Source organism: Tursiops truncatus, chromosome 16 (genome assembly GCF_011762595.2).
Source record: "Tursiops truncatus isolate mTurTru1 chromosome 16, mTurTru1.mat.Y, whole genome shotgun sequence".
Classification (NCBI taxonomy): Eukaryota; Metazoa; Chordata; class Mammalia; order Artiodactyla; family Delphinidae; genus Tursiops; species Tursiops truncatus.
In genome coordinates, this window is record NC_047049.1 from 34,042,600 (window position 1) to 34,061,338 (window position 18,739).

Below are 18,739 nucleotides of genomic sequence, written 5' to 3' on the forward strand. Positions count from 1 at the left end.
CCTAAATTTTTAGGCCAGTCATTGTCCCCCACTATATCTGTTATATAAATTTTACATCTTTCTTCTGGTCGCCATTCTGATCATTATGTTGCATTTTTGAGCCACCGTGAAATCTTTATCTTTTAATTCCCTCTAAGCTTCAAGTTTGTATACTTCTTTGAATTCATTATTTTGCTGCTTGAATTTGAAGGGCAGTATGAATTGTTTAAATAAAATGCTTAATCCAGGGAGTGGCATGTTTAAATTGGAATGTGGGAGATGTGTTAATTTTTCCTATTATAAGGGAAGCTTCTTTTTTGTTTTGTTTTATTTCTTTGTTGTTATTGAGACTTTAGCTTTGTTTTAAGATTTTTCATGTGTATGTTTTATGACTTGATTTAAAACTGTTTTAACTGCTATGGCCTTTGATAGCATTGTTATAGATTAATCTGTTTTAGTTTTTTGTAATGTTCATATTGTACGATGTATTTATGATTATATTAAGCATTCTCTGTGCTTAAAGTAAAATTATTTTATTTTTTAGGACGCATGGGAATAAATTTTCATCATCCAGGAACAGATAATATTATGGCACTTAACAGTAAGTCTTCATATGAAATATTCTGTAAAATTAGCAGTCAAGTCTACAGCATGTCATTTCCACTTTCTCAGCTGTTCATTACATTTCAGCCTTCACTGAGTGCAGTGTAGACCATTATTCTATACCAGTGGTTTTCAAAGTGTGGACCCTGAACCAGCAGCATCAGCATCATTTGGGAACTTATTAAAAATGCAAAATCTCAGGCCCCATTACAGATCTGCTGAATCAGAAACTTTAATCATGGGGCCCAGAAATCTGTGTATGACCAAGTTCTGTAGGTGATTCTGATGCAGGCTAAAGTTTGAGAACTGCTACTGTAAACCAGGGGTTGACAAACTACAGCCCTGTGAGCCATATGTGGCCCACCGCCTGTTTTTGTAAATAGTTTTATTGAAACACAGCCAAACCCATTCATTTATGGATTGTCTTTGGCTACTTTTGTTCTACAGTGGCAGAGACAAAAAAAACCTAAACTGTTTATTGTTTGGCCCTTTACAGAGAACTTTGCTGACCCTTGCTGTATACCAGTGTGTTAGGGGGGAGGAAGGAGGGGAGGAAGAAGGAGGGAGATGATAGAGAGGGACTGGGCTAGAGAGTGTGAATAAATAAATCAACTTATTGTAACTCAGAATTTTCTCATTGTGGTAGATAGCCAACAGGTGCTTCAAACTGGACATAAGGGGTTTCCCATTAGTGGAGTTTGCATAGGAATAGTGGTGATAGCTTTGCTGCTTAGAAATGGTTTTGTCAGTATACTTGTTGGATTGGGTTTTGGAGCATCAAAACCTTATTAGCCAGAAAGTCATTGTATTAAATAATACTGCAAGAAATATCTGGCTGGCATCAACTCTCCTTCCTAGTGTCTGTGGACCAAATAGCTTTGCAGAAGAACAGTCTCTAAATGGAAATTGTCCCTTGTCTAAAGGACCATACAAGCCATTGAATCCCTCAGGATATAAGTTTTCTCTTCTATCAAATGAGTGATATCAGGTTGTCCCCTCTCATCCTCCCTGACATACAAGCTGACTCTCAATACACATGGAAGACCTGCTGGGTAAATCTGCGGTTGTCTACAATATTACCCCTTTTCTTCTTGCTTGAGTAAGGATGTTGAAATGCCATTAGTGTTCCTTAGGGCATATTTTAGGTTATCTCTAAAATATATATTCCATATTTCTTTTGGTTCTGACATGTAGCCTACCTTCCAAGGAGCACTGGTAAGAACCAGCACTGCTGGCATTGTTTGATAATGCAGGTCCTAATCCACTCCATGCATATTTTGTTCTAAATAGCTAGTATCTCCTCTTTTTGAGGGTCTTGGAAACAATGGGAGTTCCAGACTATCCACCTCTATTTTCTGATTTCTAGAAGAAAGATCACTTTACAGTTAGATTCTGTTACCTCTAACTTTTTTCCTAAAAGTAGGTATTTTTGAGGTGAGGATTAATAAACATGCCTAGCTTGCCGAGCCACAGCAATTTTGTGAAACTTTGTGAAAACACTTCAGTTAGATGATGGGATTTAGAAATGAATGTAAAAGAAAAGAACAGTATGATAGTGTGTCTGCCTGCAGGAATAAGTGTGTATTTTAGAAAAGACCTAATTTGACATGGTGTAAGTCCTCTTCTGCAAGAGGGAGAAGATATAATTTATGATTTTCTGTGTAAAAAATGAAGCTAGAGGACACTTTTGTTTTTAAAAGGTTTTGATTCTCTTTGATTTGATTCACTTTAATCTCTGCTTTTAAATAAGAGATTTCATTTATGTTCTTTCCACTTTGTACACGTTGTTTAAATCCCCCTTTCAGCCTTGAAATTTCTTCATCCTTAGTAAGAGATGAGGAGACTGAATTAGGTCATCTTAATGATTGCTTTCAGAATGAAGATTCTGTGATGTTGTAATATTTTTTAAAGTACCAAAAGGGTCATTTTGCCAATATCTATATCATGTTGATGAGTTATGCATATTTCAACATAATGGCAGATACCAGAGCACACCTATCTTCAAATGACTCTGTGGGTCCTGCCCTATAGGCTCCTCAAAGTAAACCGTAAAAAACACTGGGGTTTGACATTTGCATACGTCAGTTCTCTTTCAAAGTTGACTTCTACTTGAAATGATCAGAATAAACAAAATATCCTCCTTGGTAGATACTTGTGAGGTCTACAGGTTTTGATAGATTTGCTGTGATAAAGCTTTTTTTCCCCTTTTGTGTAGTTGGGCCCAGCCCATCTGGTGACATATATATGTAACACATGCACAAACACACCTATGTATTTTTTGTCTTCCCTTTTATGCCTACCATTTGTCAGCTCAACAGTTACTGTCCTGTGACTGGTCTGTCCTTCTTATTTTCCCTCAACCTTCATATAGATGAGGTCACAAATCACTAAATCTTTATTAATTCAGAATTTGCAATTATTGAAAGGGGCTGGGTTGAAGTTGAACTATATTTTCAGACAAGAAGATACTGGCTAAGAAAATTTAAAAGAATTGAGTCGAGGGTTAAATTTTTTTAAAAAGGAAATGTGAGACAGTTGTAGTTCCTTTCTTATTAACCGTTTTTGGTATGCAAAATTGATGCTTCCTAACTCTGTTCATAAGGCTGCCATTCACCATGGCTTCAAAAAATCTCCCATTCTTTCACTTCCTTGATCTCACCCAAACCCAAATCTCTCCTGAAAATACCATGTTGTCAGCTCTCCTGACTTGATGAGACAGACAGAGGTGTCAGGGTGAGCATTCTCACTTCTCATTACTACTGCCCAACTTTAATTAATTAATTAATTTGTTTTTAATTAATTAATTTGTTTTTGGCTGCGTTGGGTCTTCGTTTCTTCGTTTCTTCATCGCGGTGCGCGGGCCTCTCACTGTCGCGGCCTCTTTTGTTCCGGAGGACAGGCTCCAGACGCTCAGTAGTTGTGGCTCATGGGCCTAGTTGCTCCGCGGCATGTGGGATCTTCCCAGACCAGCGCTCGAACCCGTGTCCCCTGCATTGGCAGGCAGATTCTCAACCACTGCGCCACCAGGGAAGCCCCACTACTGCTCAGCTTTGAATGGGCCAGTTTCCCATTTTTCGGTGTTCCTAGTGCATGTCTTCCACCTATACCTTCCTCTCAGAATCACCACTGCTGATGACATCTAGAAGCCAGAAAATGGAGCTTGGGAGAAGACGGTAGGAAACCAACTGTAGAAAACAGTAAACCTGTAGATATTTAGGGTGTGGAAAGACTAGCAAAATTCGTGTAAAGTCAAAGACTCTCCTGATTTTTGCTACTCAAGACCATGAATTTAGTTAAGAATTAGCGGGCCAGCCTTTGGGGAGGAAACTAAGAGACACGTCTAAATTTTGGCTGTTACTGAAAATTTTAGTCCTCAAGTATTGTCGAATACAGAAGTGGAGAATACAGAAGAATATAGATGGGAAGAAATTCTGATCCATCAGTAAGATCTGCCACTTGTTTGCTATTTCCAAAATATAGTTAGTTCTGAAACAATATGCCCCTTCCATTTAAACTGTTAATGTATTTTTTCTTAACTTTCTAATAATGCCCTCCTTTCATCCTCATCACCCTTATACCAAAGACACTAGAAGTTTGCATAATGTATTTTTATTTTTCCTGCTGGAGAAGGAAGGAGGCTATGAGAGTGCTTCCAGCTATATCTGTAGTAGTTTCATCAGCGAGATTTTTTCTAACACTTAAGGGTAGTTTGTGTTTTTTGTTTCTTCGATTGTATGTGGGTTTTGTGTATGTGTGCGCGTGTGTGTATACCTGCACTCTAGGTATAGAGTTGAGTTTAGCAGTTGTGGGCTTGTATGGGATTGATGCCTGACTTGGTGCTTTTTCCTCTATTATGATGATCCTCAGAAAAGGATATTGGTGCTCCATCATTAGTCAAGTGACCAAATTTATGCTCAAGTTAATGGTCAAATCCAGAATGCCTGGTCTTGTGATTTACTCTAGGAGAATCACTGCTGAGTATATCCACTTTATTCCTCTTGACTGGTCAGCTTCTCTTTTTTCAAGTAGAGAATGGGCTTGGAAAAACTGAAATATCAGGAAGTTGCTTGATGAGTACAACGTTAGAAACAGGGGGAGCAGTGTGGCCTAAGGGATAGTATCACTCAGCTTCAGGGAGGTATCTTCCAAGTAGGCTGGAAGGCTTGTGAAACCTGGAGATGAGCAATAAATTAGCATAGCCATGAAAAGCATTGTTTAGAATCTAGCATATCTGGTCCCACTTCTTAGAAGCTGTATGACCTTGGGGCCACATTCTTAACTTCTTTGTCTCTGGTTTCTTCACCTGTAAAATGGAGATAATGATCACTAAAATGGCTATATATAAATCTTGTAAAGTTTAGCATAGCGGCCTAGTAGATAATGCTCAGGTGAACTGCTGTCATGATTGCTTGTATCAGAGCTTTAGTGCTGCCTTTTATTTTATTTATTTATTTTTTTAATTTATTTATTTTTGGCTGTGTTGGGTCTTCGTTGCTGCATGAGAACTTTCTCTAGTTGCAGCGAGTGGGGGCTACTCTTCATTGCAGTGTGCGGGTTTCTCATTGGGGTGGCTTCTCTTGTTCTGGAGCACAGGCTCTAGACGCGTGGGCTTCAGTAGTTGTGGCACATGGGCTCAATAGTTGTGGCTAGCGGGCTCTAGAGCGCAGGCTGAGTAGTTGTGGCACCCGGGCTTAGTTGCTCCGCGGCATGTGGGATCTTCCCGGACCAGGGCTCGAACCCATGTCCCCTGCATTGGCAGGCAGACTCCCAACCACTGTGCCACCAGGGAAGCCCTAGTGCTGCCTTTTAAAGATTTCCTTTTCTTTGCATGTTAGACTTCCAAAACATATCTTACATTGTTTGTGTTTAGATAGAGGTTTTCCTGATGGAATTTAAGACAGCACACCTACAAATCACTAATAGGCTAGAGTGGCTGTCCTGGAGTATATTACCATCTCTTTTTGTGTGAATCTTTTTTTCAGCGTGAAATGCTTCCTGTCTCTGTCTCCTGACTGAAACATGCACCTTCTTTGGGGCTTAGAGTTGCTGTATCTTTCATGATGTTTGGCACTGTTAAAGATGCTCTGCAGTCATGTTTGGAATGTAAAATGGGATAGTCATTTTGGACAACAGTTTGGCAGTTTCTTAAAAAAGTTAAACATACACACCCACCATAGGATGCAGCAGTTCTATCTTAAGAATTTACCAATGTCCACACAAAGATGTGTATGTGAATGTTTAAAGCAGCAGTATTCATGATAGCCAAAATTATAAATAATCCAGATGTCCCTCAACTGGAGAACGGGTAAACAAATTGTGGTACGTTTGCACAGTGGAATACTATTCTGCAATAAAGAAGAGCGAACTTTTGGACTTCCCTGGTGGCTCAGTGGTTAAGAATCCACCTGCCAACGCAGGGAACTAGGGTTCAAGCCCTGGTCTGGGAAGATCCCACATGCCGCAGAGCAACTAAGCCAGTGTGCCACAACTACTCAGCCTGCGCTCTAGAGCCTGTGAACCACAGCTGCTGAGCCCGCGTGCCACAACTGCTGAAGCCCACGCACCTAGAGCCCATGCTCTGCAACAGGAGAAGCCACCACAATGAGAAGCACGCACACCACGTCAAAGAGTTTCCCCCACTCGCTGCAGCTAGAGAAAGCCTGCGCACAGCAACGAAGACCTGCGCACAGCCAAAAATAAATTAATTAATTAAAAAAAAGGGGTGAGCTGTTGATTCATGCAACAACATGAATGACTCAAAATAATTATGCTGAATTTAAAAAACTAGACAGAGTACATACTAGATGATTCCATTAATATAAAATTCTAGCAAATGTACTCTAATCTATAGTGACAGAAAATACAACAGCTTTAAGAATATTTTGAAGTAATATTGTCCCCCTTTTTTCAGAGGAGGGCTTAGATTCTTGGAGGAGTCATGTTTAGATAAGGATGGCTTCTGGTTGAGCAAGTCTCTGAATCTCCTAAGTCTCTCTTTAGTTAAAAAAACCTACAGGAGGACAGTTATGATACTCTAACTACCTCATTATTTTTGTGAGATGTAGATGAGATTAGGCACAGGTACAAATAAGGTGTTAGTATTGCTACATTTGGAAAGTAGGGGGCATAGTCTTTTTAGAGAAGAGGGTCTAAACAGTAGTTTTGTAATGTAACAGAGGTTCAGTTTTATTGAAATTAAAAATTTTCATGCAATTCATTTTTTGATATCTCTCAGCTTGTAACTACAGCCTGTTCCAAGTTATGCAGCAAATAAGAAATTTGAAGTGCTGTTAGATTATACCTTGACAAATATGACAAATATGCCTTATTTGTCAGCTGAACTATAATAAAGCCAGTAGAGCCTTATACATCAGTAGGTATCTTCTACAGCTTCTTATTAATTGCAACCTCTAACCCAGTAATTTGAACTTAATACAGCTAAACTTACTATCCCATATGATAATTATGAAATAAAAAATGTGTTTCCACAAGTCAAAAAAAAAAAAAAGAAATTTGAAGTTCCACTTTTGCTCTGACAGGGAGGGATGACTGTTTGCCGTCACTCTTCCTTATCAAACTTTTAAAAACACTGATACATTGAGGAGTCCTAGAATAAAACCTTGGATGTTTGAAGACTTAAATTTTTAATATCTTTAAAAAAACCCCAAAAGACATTCATCTGCTTGAGAAACTCTAAGGTCATTGGTTGTTAACACCTTGTACACAGCTGATGCACCAAGAAACGTGGAGCTTTAGATCACGCTGCCTTCCACTTTTTTCCTCTTATTAATGCGTTGAAAATATGTTAGAAGACTTCACTTCTATTTCTGTTTGAACTGAGGGCTGCCAGAGGCAATGTGAAAGGGTTTGGGTATGAACTTTGCGTTTGGCAGACTCTGGTGTGGCTGCTGAGCCTCCTCTTCCCCCTCCCCGCTCCCTTTCATTCTCTGCTGAGAGTGATCTCCTTGGGGAGCGGCTCAGCTGAGAGGAAGTGGCAGAGAGGGAGCTGAACACATGATGCTTTTATGCCAAAATGGGAATAGAGCCAGTTTTGCTAGAATTTCAAACGGAATTTTCCAAAATTTGAAGAGTACATTGTATTTCTGCTCACCATGAGTGGATATAAGTAAATAGTTTTTTGTTTTTTTTTTTTTAGCAGAGTAATAAGATAGGGAAGGAATTATTTTGAGATTCTCAGACTAAAGACTTTGTCTTTGAGTATTTTGAACTTTTGGAAGACAAGATCCCTGTTTCTCTCCAAACAGATTTAGAAGTAAAATTAGTATATAATTGTGGAATGAATATATTGTAAATGATGGCTAACTTAAAAATGCAGAATAGTAATCAGAAGGACATGTAATGATCTATACTCAAATTTCAAATTATTTTGGGTAGATGCTGCACATGAACATGGTAGGGGACCTAAGGGCATTGTTGTTTTGTCTTGACCTTCTCATTTTACAGATGGGGAAGCTGAGGTTCAAGAGACTATGTGAACTGGCTAGGGTGACATGATGGAGCCAGAACCTTCTGGATCAGAACCTTCTGCCTCCAGGTTGAGGGTGATAACCTTTGCTTTAAATACTTAATTTTTAAGAGTGGTTATATTATTTTTATACTAGTTTAACACACACAAATCCAGTGTCTCTGGGAAAATCATTTTTCTAATATTACTTGTCACCTTGTTTATGCTCTGAATGCTTAATGAATCCTCTTTTCCTGAAAAATAGAGTGATATTCCTGGTCTACATGGCCTGGCATTGAATATTGTAAAGAAGTGAACTCTGAAATTCTTGATTTACTTTACTGGATTTTGGAAGAAGTTCTTTGTGTGTGTGAATATGTCTAAAGTGTCAGGATTTGGGTGCTTCGACTTAATAATAAAGATGCAGGAAACTGAAAAGTTACCTTTTTCCTGTGGACCTCCCTGTTTGCTTTGTCCACTTGTGTCAGCAGTAGAACGTGGATTTCTCTTTTATAGTACTCATCACACTTGTAATTAACTATTTTAATGTTAGTGTTTCACTTTAACATGTATGCTTCAAGAGGGCAGAGAATGAACTTCTTTTCATAGCTGTTCGTTGGTTTCCAGTGCAATGCCCAGCCCATAGAGTAGGTACTCAGTCTGGAAGACTGGAAGAAAGGAAAAGATATCTCAGAGAGACTGTGAAAAGCACAGTATAACAGCCTTAGAGAATATCTAGTCCACCTTAGTTCCTCCCTAAAGATTTGTTTCAACGTTTTCTTTTGGAGGATGGTACTAACATATATGGATCTAGCAATTAACAGTTTACAAAGTGCTTTCACACACCTGTCTCTGCCATTGTAATGCTTAAAATGGTTTGCCAGTGCATGGTCAAAATTTTCCTTAAGCACCAATTTCTCCCCAGAATTATTCTCTTATCCAAACAAAATATGGCTGTGTGATAGAGCAGTATATGAAACTGAATGCAGTTTTTCAGATAAAGCTGGAGACTTCAAAAGATTTTCTAGATTTCAGCAAGTTTTAAGAATGCTTCGTGATTTGTTTCCTTCTGCTATTGGGGCACTTTGACAGAAAACAGAGAATCATGGTCATTCCTTTCATCTTTATTGCATCCTTGTTTAAAACATGGCAGTGTCCTCATTTTCTGAAAAAGGTAAAGGAGCTTGCTGATGTCATACAGCCAGCAAATAATCATCTATGACTTGGACACACAGATTAGTCTGCTAACCAGTCCTTTAATCCGAAAGAGCAGTGATTTCTGCTCTTTTGGGTTTTCCCAAAAAGATCACTCAGGTTTCCTTTAGTAGCCGTTAACTAAATAATACTTTATTGATTGTAGAGAATTAGTGCATTTATGAAAATGATCAGTTTTAATTTTACAACGTCTCCCTTATTAGTGGCAGGAATTTTAACACACTGCCTCTCAGGCCTCTAGTATATGCAGACTGGAAATCTGAGACTTGGACGAAGACTTGGTATGCCGGTGATCTGGAGGGAAAGTTAAGTACCTGAAACTTTTGCCTTCTTTTCTTTGTTAGCCTCCACACACACATAACTTTGTTATCTGACTAAAGTTGTTGCTGTTGTTTTCCCAGCCTAATATAGTGGAAATAATGTAGTTTGGAGGGACCAAACATATCTGAGCTTAAATCCTGGACCCATCATTTGTTTGTTTCCTTGGGAAAGCTACCCATATTTTTTATTTTAAATGGACACATTAATTCCTTCTTGACCAACAATAAGGTTAAATGTGCAATGCTCCACTACCAAACCTGGCAAGAAATACATACCTAACAAATGCTAGTCTCTGATGCTTCCCTCTTCTACCCATTTGACCCCTTTTTTTCCTTTTGAGTTAGCAGTAATTCTTAATCCTGGCTCTACAATCAAAATGGGAACCAAAATAAATAACCTATATGGGAAAAGAATCTGAAAAAGAATGGATATATGTATATGTGTAACTGATGCACTTTGCTGTACACCTGAAACTAACAGAACATTCTAAATCAACTATACTCCAATATAAAATAAAAAATTAAATTAAGAAAAAAAAGGAACCAAAATAGAAAATACTTGTGACCCCATACCAGAGACTGTAATTTAATAGGTCTGGGAGTGAACCTGGTTGAGGGGGGTGGGTGGAAAAGACCACAATTAGAGGTAGTTACCTCTTGAGAAATTCAGTGCTGCCCCCCTACCCCTTTCTAGTGTCTATCTTTATCTGAGCATGAAGGAATCAAACAGTATAAGGATTGTGCTGTGTGTTCCCTCCTATTGTTTCTTTCTGCTCAAGGCTTGGTCTGTTTTTATTGTTCCCTGAGGTTTTTCCAAGTCCAGGTTACTAGAGGAAGTTGTCTTTGAGGGGTCAGGATGGGTGAGGGGAATGAGCAGTCCTCTGTGTTGCCAGAGTTCATCCCAAATTCTCAGGTCCATTCCTTTCCACAACTTTGCTCCATGAAGGAGCCCTCCTTCCCACATGAGAGGAGCCTTGTTGGTAGGGAGGAGACGAGGAGGCTGACTAAGGGGCCTGGGCACAACGGCACCCGTTTTGTTCCCGCTCTCTCCCCTCTGTATAATTTCCTACATTATCTGGGGGCTCAGACATGTAGGGTTAGCAAGTATTGGCTGTCCTAAACAATCTAAAAATTGAGTGTTTAAAGTTTGAGGAGACCACAAGACACCTTGGCATAGTGAAGACTTTGGTATAGTGAACATATGCCGGATATCTGGGTGCATGGAGTAGGCATTTTCAGACCTGGTTTGGACAGACTGGTCTGTGTAAAATATAAAATATTCTGGTATGTGATTAGGATCCATAGAACTTTGCTTGATTTTCTTGCTTTTCAGGAGGGCAGTTAGTGTGTCATTTAGCAATGTGCTACTGAGATAAAGGTAAGGTGGTAATTAATTACTCTCAGTGGAATACTATTTGGGCACAGGTATGAGGTTGCATAGGCACCAGCTGAAACAAATGCACATGCATGCCCACTCTCTCCACCCAGTGATAGCAGTATATGCAGACATTCTTTTTTTTAAAAAAAATATTTATTTATTTATTTGGCTGCATCGGGTCTTAGTTGCGGCATGCAGGGCCTTCGCTGCAGTACGTGGGATCTTTCGTTGCGGTGCACGGGCTCTTTGGTTACGGCGGGCAGGCTTCTCTCTAGTTGTGGCACATGGGCTCTAGAGTGCGCAAGCTTAGTTGCCCCGCGGCATGTGGAAGTTTAGTTCCCCGACCAGGGATCGAACCCACGACCCCTGCATTAGAAGGCAAATTCTTTTTTTTTTTTAATTAATTTATTTACTTACTTTTGGCTGCATTGTGTCTTCGTTGCGGTGGATGGGCTCTAGGCATGTGGGCTTAGAAGTTGTGGCTCACTGTCTCTAGAGTGCAGGCTCAGTAGCTGTGGCACAGGGGCATAGTTGCTTCCTGGCATGTGGGATCTTCCCGGAGCAGGGATTGGACCCGCATCCCCTGCATTGGCAGGCGGACTCTTAACCACTGCATCACCAGGGAAGTCCCCATGCAGAGATTCTTTACCTAGGTTTATTTCCAGAGAAATCTTGTCAGACATACAAATTTTAAATGATCTTTCTCTGTTTTAATGAGAAATTTAAGTCATGAACCTGGAAGTTCTGAAGTGATTACTTTGATAACATGTCACATATTGAGAGATTTAATTAGTAACCTACATGGTAAATGTAGTTCAGAAATTAATACTAGGTGTGCATGGACACTACAAGATGCTATAGTGAAGCCTTGGATTTACCATTTTGGACAAGATTGGAAAAATAATAGTGGATGGAAATGGAAAAGGGGATTAGGAGTTTCCTAGGAAGCAGAGAAGAACAGATGTTAAAACATGTGGGGGCTTCCCTGGTGGTGCAGTGGTTGAGAGTCCGCCTGCCGATGCAGGGGACACGGGTTTGTGCCCCCGTCCGGGAAGATCCCACATGCCGCGGAGCGGCTGGGCCCGTGAGCCATGGCTGCTGAGCCTGCGCGCCCGGAGCCTGTGCTCTGCAACGGGAGAGGCCACAACAGTGAGAGGCCCGCATACCGCAAAAAAAAAAAAAAAACACAAAAAAACACATGTGGGTATCTAGATCCTTATGTTAACTGGATAGGTGATTATATTTTAATGATACTATCAGAGGAGTGGGTTGAATTGGTGTGACTGGAATATATGGATCTGATGTATGGAATAGTGGGAATGAGGATCTGAAAGGTGGTTAGAAATCAGATGGTAAAGGGCCTTGATTGTTCTTATGAGAAGCTTGGACAGGCAAGTAAAATTAGGAAAATTAGGTTTATCTGAAAGAGGATATTCAGGATGATGTGGGGTATGGAAAACTATTTCTTATGAGGAATAGCTAAATATAACTTCATTGTAGAAAAGAAAACCGAAAGGAGATAAAGTAATGACCCTCGAGTAAAAGGCTGGTGTCTGTGGCGAAGGATAATAGTGAGGCAAGTATAAGAAAGAACTTTCTAACTAGAAAGAATTGTCCTACCATGTAGCATGAGTCTTCAGTTTTCCAGTCATGTTCTATGGAACCTCAGCATCCAAGGAGGTACTTTAAGGACCACTATGGGGAGGGATACCTGACAGGTGGAGCTCCGACTCCCTGTGCTGCTTCAACCTGAGCAGCCTTGTTCAGGGAATAAATATCTCATATTTGCTGGGGTTCATTTGTTGGAGGAGAGAGGGTTCTGCTACTTAGAAAAAAGTTTGAAAAGACTGGAAAAGACTGAAGTGAGCCTCCTTATTCTTTTACCTTAACTCTTGATTAACGTATTCTAGCAGAACCAGGGAGAACATCTTTGTGTTGGTTATAGAAGTAATTCCTGTTTTGTTTGGGACATTGATTAAAGATCTATAGGTTTCCTATAAGATTTTGTAAGCAATGAAACAGAATGTTGCAAAAGTTCAGTTGTTTAGAATGTAGGGCAGTTTCATATGTTATTAATGACAATTAGATTTTCTGACCAATCCACAAAAACACCTATTAAATTCTGATCTTAATTCATAAAATAACAGCTTTAAGTATAGTGATTAATAGAAAACAATAGTGCTATGGTAGTAATAATGAAATAAAACAAAGAAAATTTGGGTGAGAAGTTTCTTTTTATTAATCTTGGATTATGATACTAAAAGCAAACTCTTGAAAAAAAAAAAAAGCAAACTCTTAGAGGATGATAAGTTTTTGGAATCCTAAAGGGAATTTCTGGGTACTTTCAAGGACTATACAGGTTTGAAATACTGGCTTTTCTATCTTGGTGGTTAGGAATAAAGGCTTTTTTCTTCAAATGTCCATTGACTGGTATATTACTTTACTAGGGATGCCATAACAAAATATCATAGACTGGATAACTTAAACAAAAGAAATTTGTTTTCTCATAGTTCTGGAGACTGGAAGTCCAAGATCAAGATGTTGGCAGGGTTGGTTTCTCCTGAGGCCTTTCTTCTTTTTTTTCAATTTGAGAGCAGTCACTGTTTATTAACTGACCGGATTACAAAAATAATCATGGTAGATACCTTAGTTCATCCTTCTTATAAGTCTGGTCTTCCCTGTTGCCAGCATCTCCACCTTCTACAAAATGGGTAGTCTTTTTCTTCATTCCACCTCGTGGAGAAGACAATTTGAAGGGCCACAGGAAGTTGTTTGCTTCTTTGAAACGTTTTCCAACAGTATAGATCTCATGAATCAGATCCTCCATGCAGATAATACCGTATTTGCCAAGAGATCGAGCAATCAACACGTTGTCCGTCAGGGCAATTCGCTTCTTGTTGATTTTGCCATAACCATGCTTGTAGATCAATTCATTTACTGACTTCAGGTTTGGGTACCCCCATGCAATGTATGGTTCCACAATTCTCAGCATGTTAATTGAAGCCTTGTTGAGCTTCACAAAGGTGCCATTGAAAATCTGACGGAGGCGAAGAAGCTGCAACACCTTTCGAACCTTTGGGCTCACACCATTGATACCTCTGATCCTGACGACAAATGCCAATTTGGGTTCCGCGGGTACGTAGAAGTTGCCAGCTTTTCTTGCCATCCTAGCCATTCGAATCTCAGTTCTGTACATCTGCCAGTACTCCTTGTGATAGTGCTTAGCTTTTTCATAGATGAGCTTCCTCCTTGCCTTTCGAAGCATCTTCTGGGCAAATTTCTTTCTCAGGCGCTTGATCTTAAGCTCTGCGAAATTCTTTCGCTTTTTCTTAAGGGTTTCTGGCACAGCAGGAACCTTCTTTTTCTTCTCCTCAGCACCTTCCATGGTTCCAGCTGGGAAAGAGTGAGGCCTTTCTTCTTGGCTGGCAGATGGCTGCCTTCTTGTTGTTACCTCACATGGCCTTTTCTCTGTGCATGGGCACTCCTAGTATCTCCTCTTCTTATAAGGACACCAGTCCTGTTGGATTAGGGCTTTACCCGTATGGCCTCATTCAGCCTTAATTCCCTCGTAGAAGACCCTGTCTTCAAATATAGTCACATTGTGGGTTAGGGCTTCAACGTATGAATTTTAGGGGGAACACATTTCAGTCCCTAATAACTGGTGAATGGATCAATTGTGGTTTTTTTCATACTATGGAATACTACTCAGCAATAAAGAGAAACAAAATATTAACACATGTAATAACATGGATAAATCTCAAAAACACTATGCTAAGTAAAGGAAGTCAAACACATTGATTCCATTTATATGAAGTTGTATAAAGAGTGGACAAAACTAAGAAAGCAGACTAATGATTGCCGGGAGCCATGGTTTGGGGGATAAGATCAACAGCAAAAGGGCACAAGGAAATGTTTTAGGGAGATGAACTGTTCTAGTTTATGATGGTACCGGTTGCATGGCTGTGTATGATTACCAAAATGGATCAAACTGTAAACTTACAATGGATGAGTTTTATTGAATGTACATACTACCTTAACTTAAACGAGAAAAAGAATAAATGCTTTAGAGCCGGTGTGGACCTGGATTCCATCCCAGCTCTGCTGTTTAGGTAGCTGAATAACCTGGACCAGTCATTCTCTTTGGACCTTAGTTTGCCCATCTGGAAATACATATTATGGTAGTTGCTTTGGGAATTAGAACAGACAACATTAAACATTCAGCATATAATGCCTGGAGCATGGTAAATTATCAGGTTATTATATTTTACTTTATGGTATTTCTTTTCCTTTATGAAGTATGTAAGCAACACTAGTATTATACTTGCCACTTGTTAATGTTACTTTTTAAGCTTGCAAATGGAATGGAAAGATTTTTCTGAGAAAAACGGATAAGAGTCAAAGAGAAGAGGGTGGGAAGAAGGGATTTGAAAACATCCAAATACTTTATGGGAATGTAGTAGATGAAAATGTATTCCATCCGTTCAAGCATCATTTCTACCTGCTAAGTTTATGTTATGAATAAATTGACCTTTTCAATTATAATTTGCCAGATTTGAAAATTACTGGGCTAAAACTATCTCACCTGCCATTGTAAAGACAAAGATAGAGGAGGGGCATATATGGGACAAACTCCATCACTCCTGTGCTTTGGAAATTTACAGTCTAACTAGGGAAAAGGGGATATTTTTGTACTAACTTTAAGATCTTAACCCATCTTAGGTAGAATTTTTTGCATGACTAATCCTTAGATGGAAGTTGAAAGGGACCATTAGATGTTCGAATAGAATTTAATTTTGTATACTGAAATGGTATTCAAAAAATAAGTTTACAAGATGTTTTTAAGAAACTGATTTTATTGCAAGGAAGGTGATTAACAATTTGTTACTACAGTTAACTTTTAACAGCCTTGACAGATATTTCCAAGCCAGTTAGTAAAATGTACTAAGATCTCTGTATCTTGTTCATTTGATTTCATAAGTATGGCATCCCAGGGTGCTTAAGTTCCTGAAATGGGTGCGTGCTACTTTGATCCACAAGAGAATGGAGCTCTCTCTCTCTCTCTCTCTCTCTCTCTCTCTCTCTGTTGTGCCATGCACGAGCGTTTTTGAACCTCTGTAGTAGAATCTGTGTATGATGTTACTTGGCTTACAGAAACATCAGCAACTTTAGATGAATCCATGTAGCTGAAGATTTACTTTAGATGTTAAAATCAGATTGTAAGTTGCCCTTAGGGAATCACATGTGTGAGTGCAGCCATGTAAAACTGAGAGCAGGCCAAGTCTTAAGGAGTAACAGATGATCCATTTTACAGTGCTGCCTCCTGTGCCTAACCAAACACCATACAATTAACATGAGGTGTCATTCACAAGGTACTAGTCATTGATCATGTAAACTTATTTTTAGAGTAACTGGCATATCCCACTGCAAAGTACATGTATCATTTTATATTTATTCTGATGAGTTGAAAATAAGTCTAATTTTTTTCAGTTTTGGATTATTCAGGTTTATGATTTAAAGACTACAAAAATGTTAGCATTTTGGACCTTCTACGTTAATCTTATAACCTTTTATCCCAGTGAATCGGTCTAAAATGTTTGTAATATTTTGTTTTTTATTAAAGTATAATTATATACCAAATAGTGTGCAGATCATAAATATATACTGTAGCTTGATATATTATCACGGAATTGAACACAAATTAACCAGTACCTAGATCAAGATCAAAACGTTACCAATACCCCAGAACCTCCCCTCAGGTTCCCTTTTGGTTAATACCCCTAGCCAAGGGTAACTACTACCTTGACTTCTAGAAATTGAGTGTAATTTTTTATGAGGTCTAAAGTTGTTTAATACATAATGAAACAGTAAAAAGAATTTTATCTGTAATGATGATGATTGATAATAAAGAATTAAAGTTCTTGGAGGAAGTAGTTCTTGGACTTTGAAAGTATATCGTATCTTGGCATATCTGGTATAAATCTGTACTAGCATAGAATATATTATATACCCAGAATTAGTCACATTATTTCCTTTTTTTCTATGTGGGATTGTTTTGTGCTGGCTCATGCTAAGTTTATATATTCAATAGCCTTTCTTGTTTAAAAGTCATATTTATTCTCAGGGGAAAGCACTACTTTTGTGCTCCCAAATTTCTCTCCTTGGTGTTCTCTTCGTTATCTCTCCCTTAGGGAAGAGTTTGATTCTAATTAGTCTATTTGCAAATGGCCCTCATGAGCAAATTTTTTTTATGTAAATTTATTTATTTATTTTATTTTTGGCTGCGTTGGGTCTTCGTTGCTGTGCACAGGCTTTCTCTAGCTGTGGAGAGTGAGGGTTACTCTTCCTTGTGCGCGGGCTTCTCATTGCAGTGGCTTCTCTTGTTGCAGAGCACAGGCTCTAGGCACACGGGCTTCAGTAGTTGCAGCACGCAGGCTCAGTAGTTGTGGCTTGCAGGCCCTAGAGCGCAGGCTCAGTAGTTGTGGTGCACGGGCTTAGTTGCTCCGTGGCATGTGGGATCTTCCTGGACCAGGGCTCAAACCCATGTCCCCTGCATTGGCAGGCAGATTCTTAACCACTGCGCCACCAGGGAAGCCCAAGATCACTACTTTAAATTGGCTGCCTATTCCATATTCCATCTTTGCCTCCATATTATCAGAGCCTGCAGACTGACATGAACCAATTTTCTGTCTTCGATTAGAAATGGGAAAAAGAGAAGAATCTATAAAAATCATGAACTGTTTTAAGGAAGCTTTGATTATAACTCCCAAGTAACTGTGAAATACTGATGTATTTTTGCAGCTTCAATGTGAGAGATAAATAAAACCTCCTCCAAGGCAAACAAACAAACAAAAACCCAAAAAACAACTCCCAAGTATGCCTTTTGCAGCTCTACCCCATCCCCAGTTCGGGGTGCTGCTCCCCGCCCCCATGCCTGTCTGGGTCTATGCACTTTGTGTTCTCTATTACCTGAATGGTTTGCAGTTGAAGACTTGAGTGAACAGCATTTTCGTTTATCCTTTAGGGATGTTAAGGTCTGATGAGTCATTTGTACCTTAGTATCGTAATCAGATTCTTTTTTATTGAGTATCTGGCCAGAAATCAGATATAATGAAAGAATAGGAATGTGGTGTTTGGGAGAGAAATGAGTAATTTTGAAATACAGAATGTTTGATTTTCTCTCTAAATAGAGGTTTTGCCTTGGGGGGTGTTGGACAGCATGACATCATTGGGGATGGGAGAAGGACAAAAATAAATGGTGGGACATCAAAACTGGTTTTCATCTCTTTTTTTAAGTGTTGTCTATTAGTGTTAATTCACCCATGTTATTATAAGTGAAGTAGGCTTTTGTGGGGGACCCAGCTAGGAAACTACCATTTATTATTCTGGGAAGATGAATTTCAGGTTCCAAATAATGAAAAGTGTAAAAGTTCCTTAAAATTTTATTTTAGAATGCATTCCCTTCGTAAGTGATGCAAACAGTAATTGCTATGTAAATTCAGAAAAGGTGTTTTTCGTTGAGAGTTATACCGAGGGACAGAGTTAGGGAGTAAGTAGGGTTTGAATAATCCTTTTTAAGCTGGATAATACTTTATAATATTTGTGTCATGGGAAAGTGAAGAGGCCAAAGGTGTATCAGTGGGGTGAGTACGATGTCTGAAGAAAAATGGAAACTACAAGAAGATGAGGTTGGCCAACTAGTATTTCAACTTTCTACCTGAAAAGTCTGAATTCTTTTCCTAGGAGAGAAGTAGTTTTATTTAGTTCTACCTTATCCTGGGA

At 39.1% G+C, this 18,739-nt stretch overlaps 1 protein-coding gene and 1 pseudogene across 9 annotated transcripts in view; one reads left to right on the top strand and one right to left on the bottom strand.

Moving 5' to 3' along the window:
• CPEB3 (cytoplasmic polyadenylation element binding protein 3) overlaps positions 1-18,739 on the top strand; it is a 177,899-nt gene that overhangs the window by 77,434 nt on the left and 81,726 nt on the right. For 8 of the 9 annotated variants that reach the window (XM_073794194.1, XM_019944054.3, XM_019944186.3 and 5 more), the window contains exon 4: positions 524-580. In XM_073794194.1, coding sequence (XP_073650295.1) covers positions 524-580 — 57 coding nt within the window. Of the gene's footprint in view, positions 1-523; positions 581-8,050; positions 8,138-9,465; positions 9,544-18,739 lie in introns of those variants that run through there. The other variant, XM_073794197.1, reaches the window with a different exon arrangement.
• On the bottom strand, positions 13,592-14,358 carry LOC101318041 (large ribosomal subunit protein uL30 pseudogene; annotated as a pseudogene).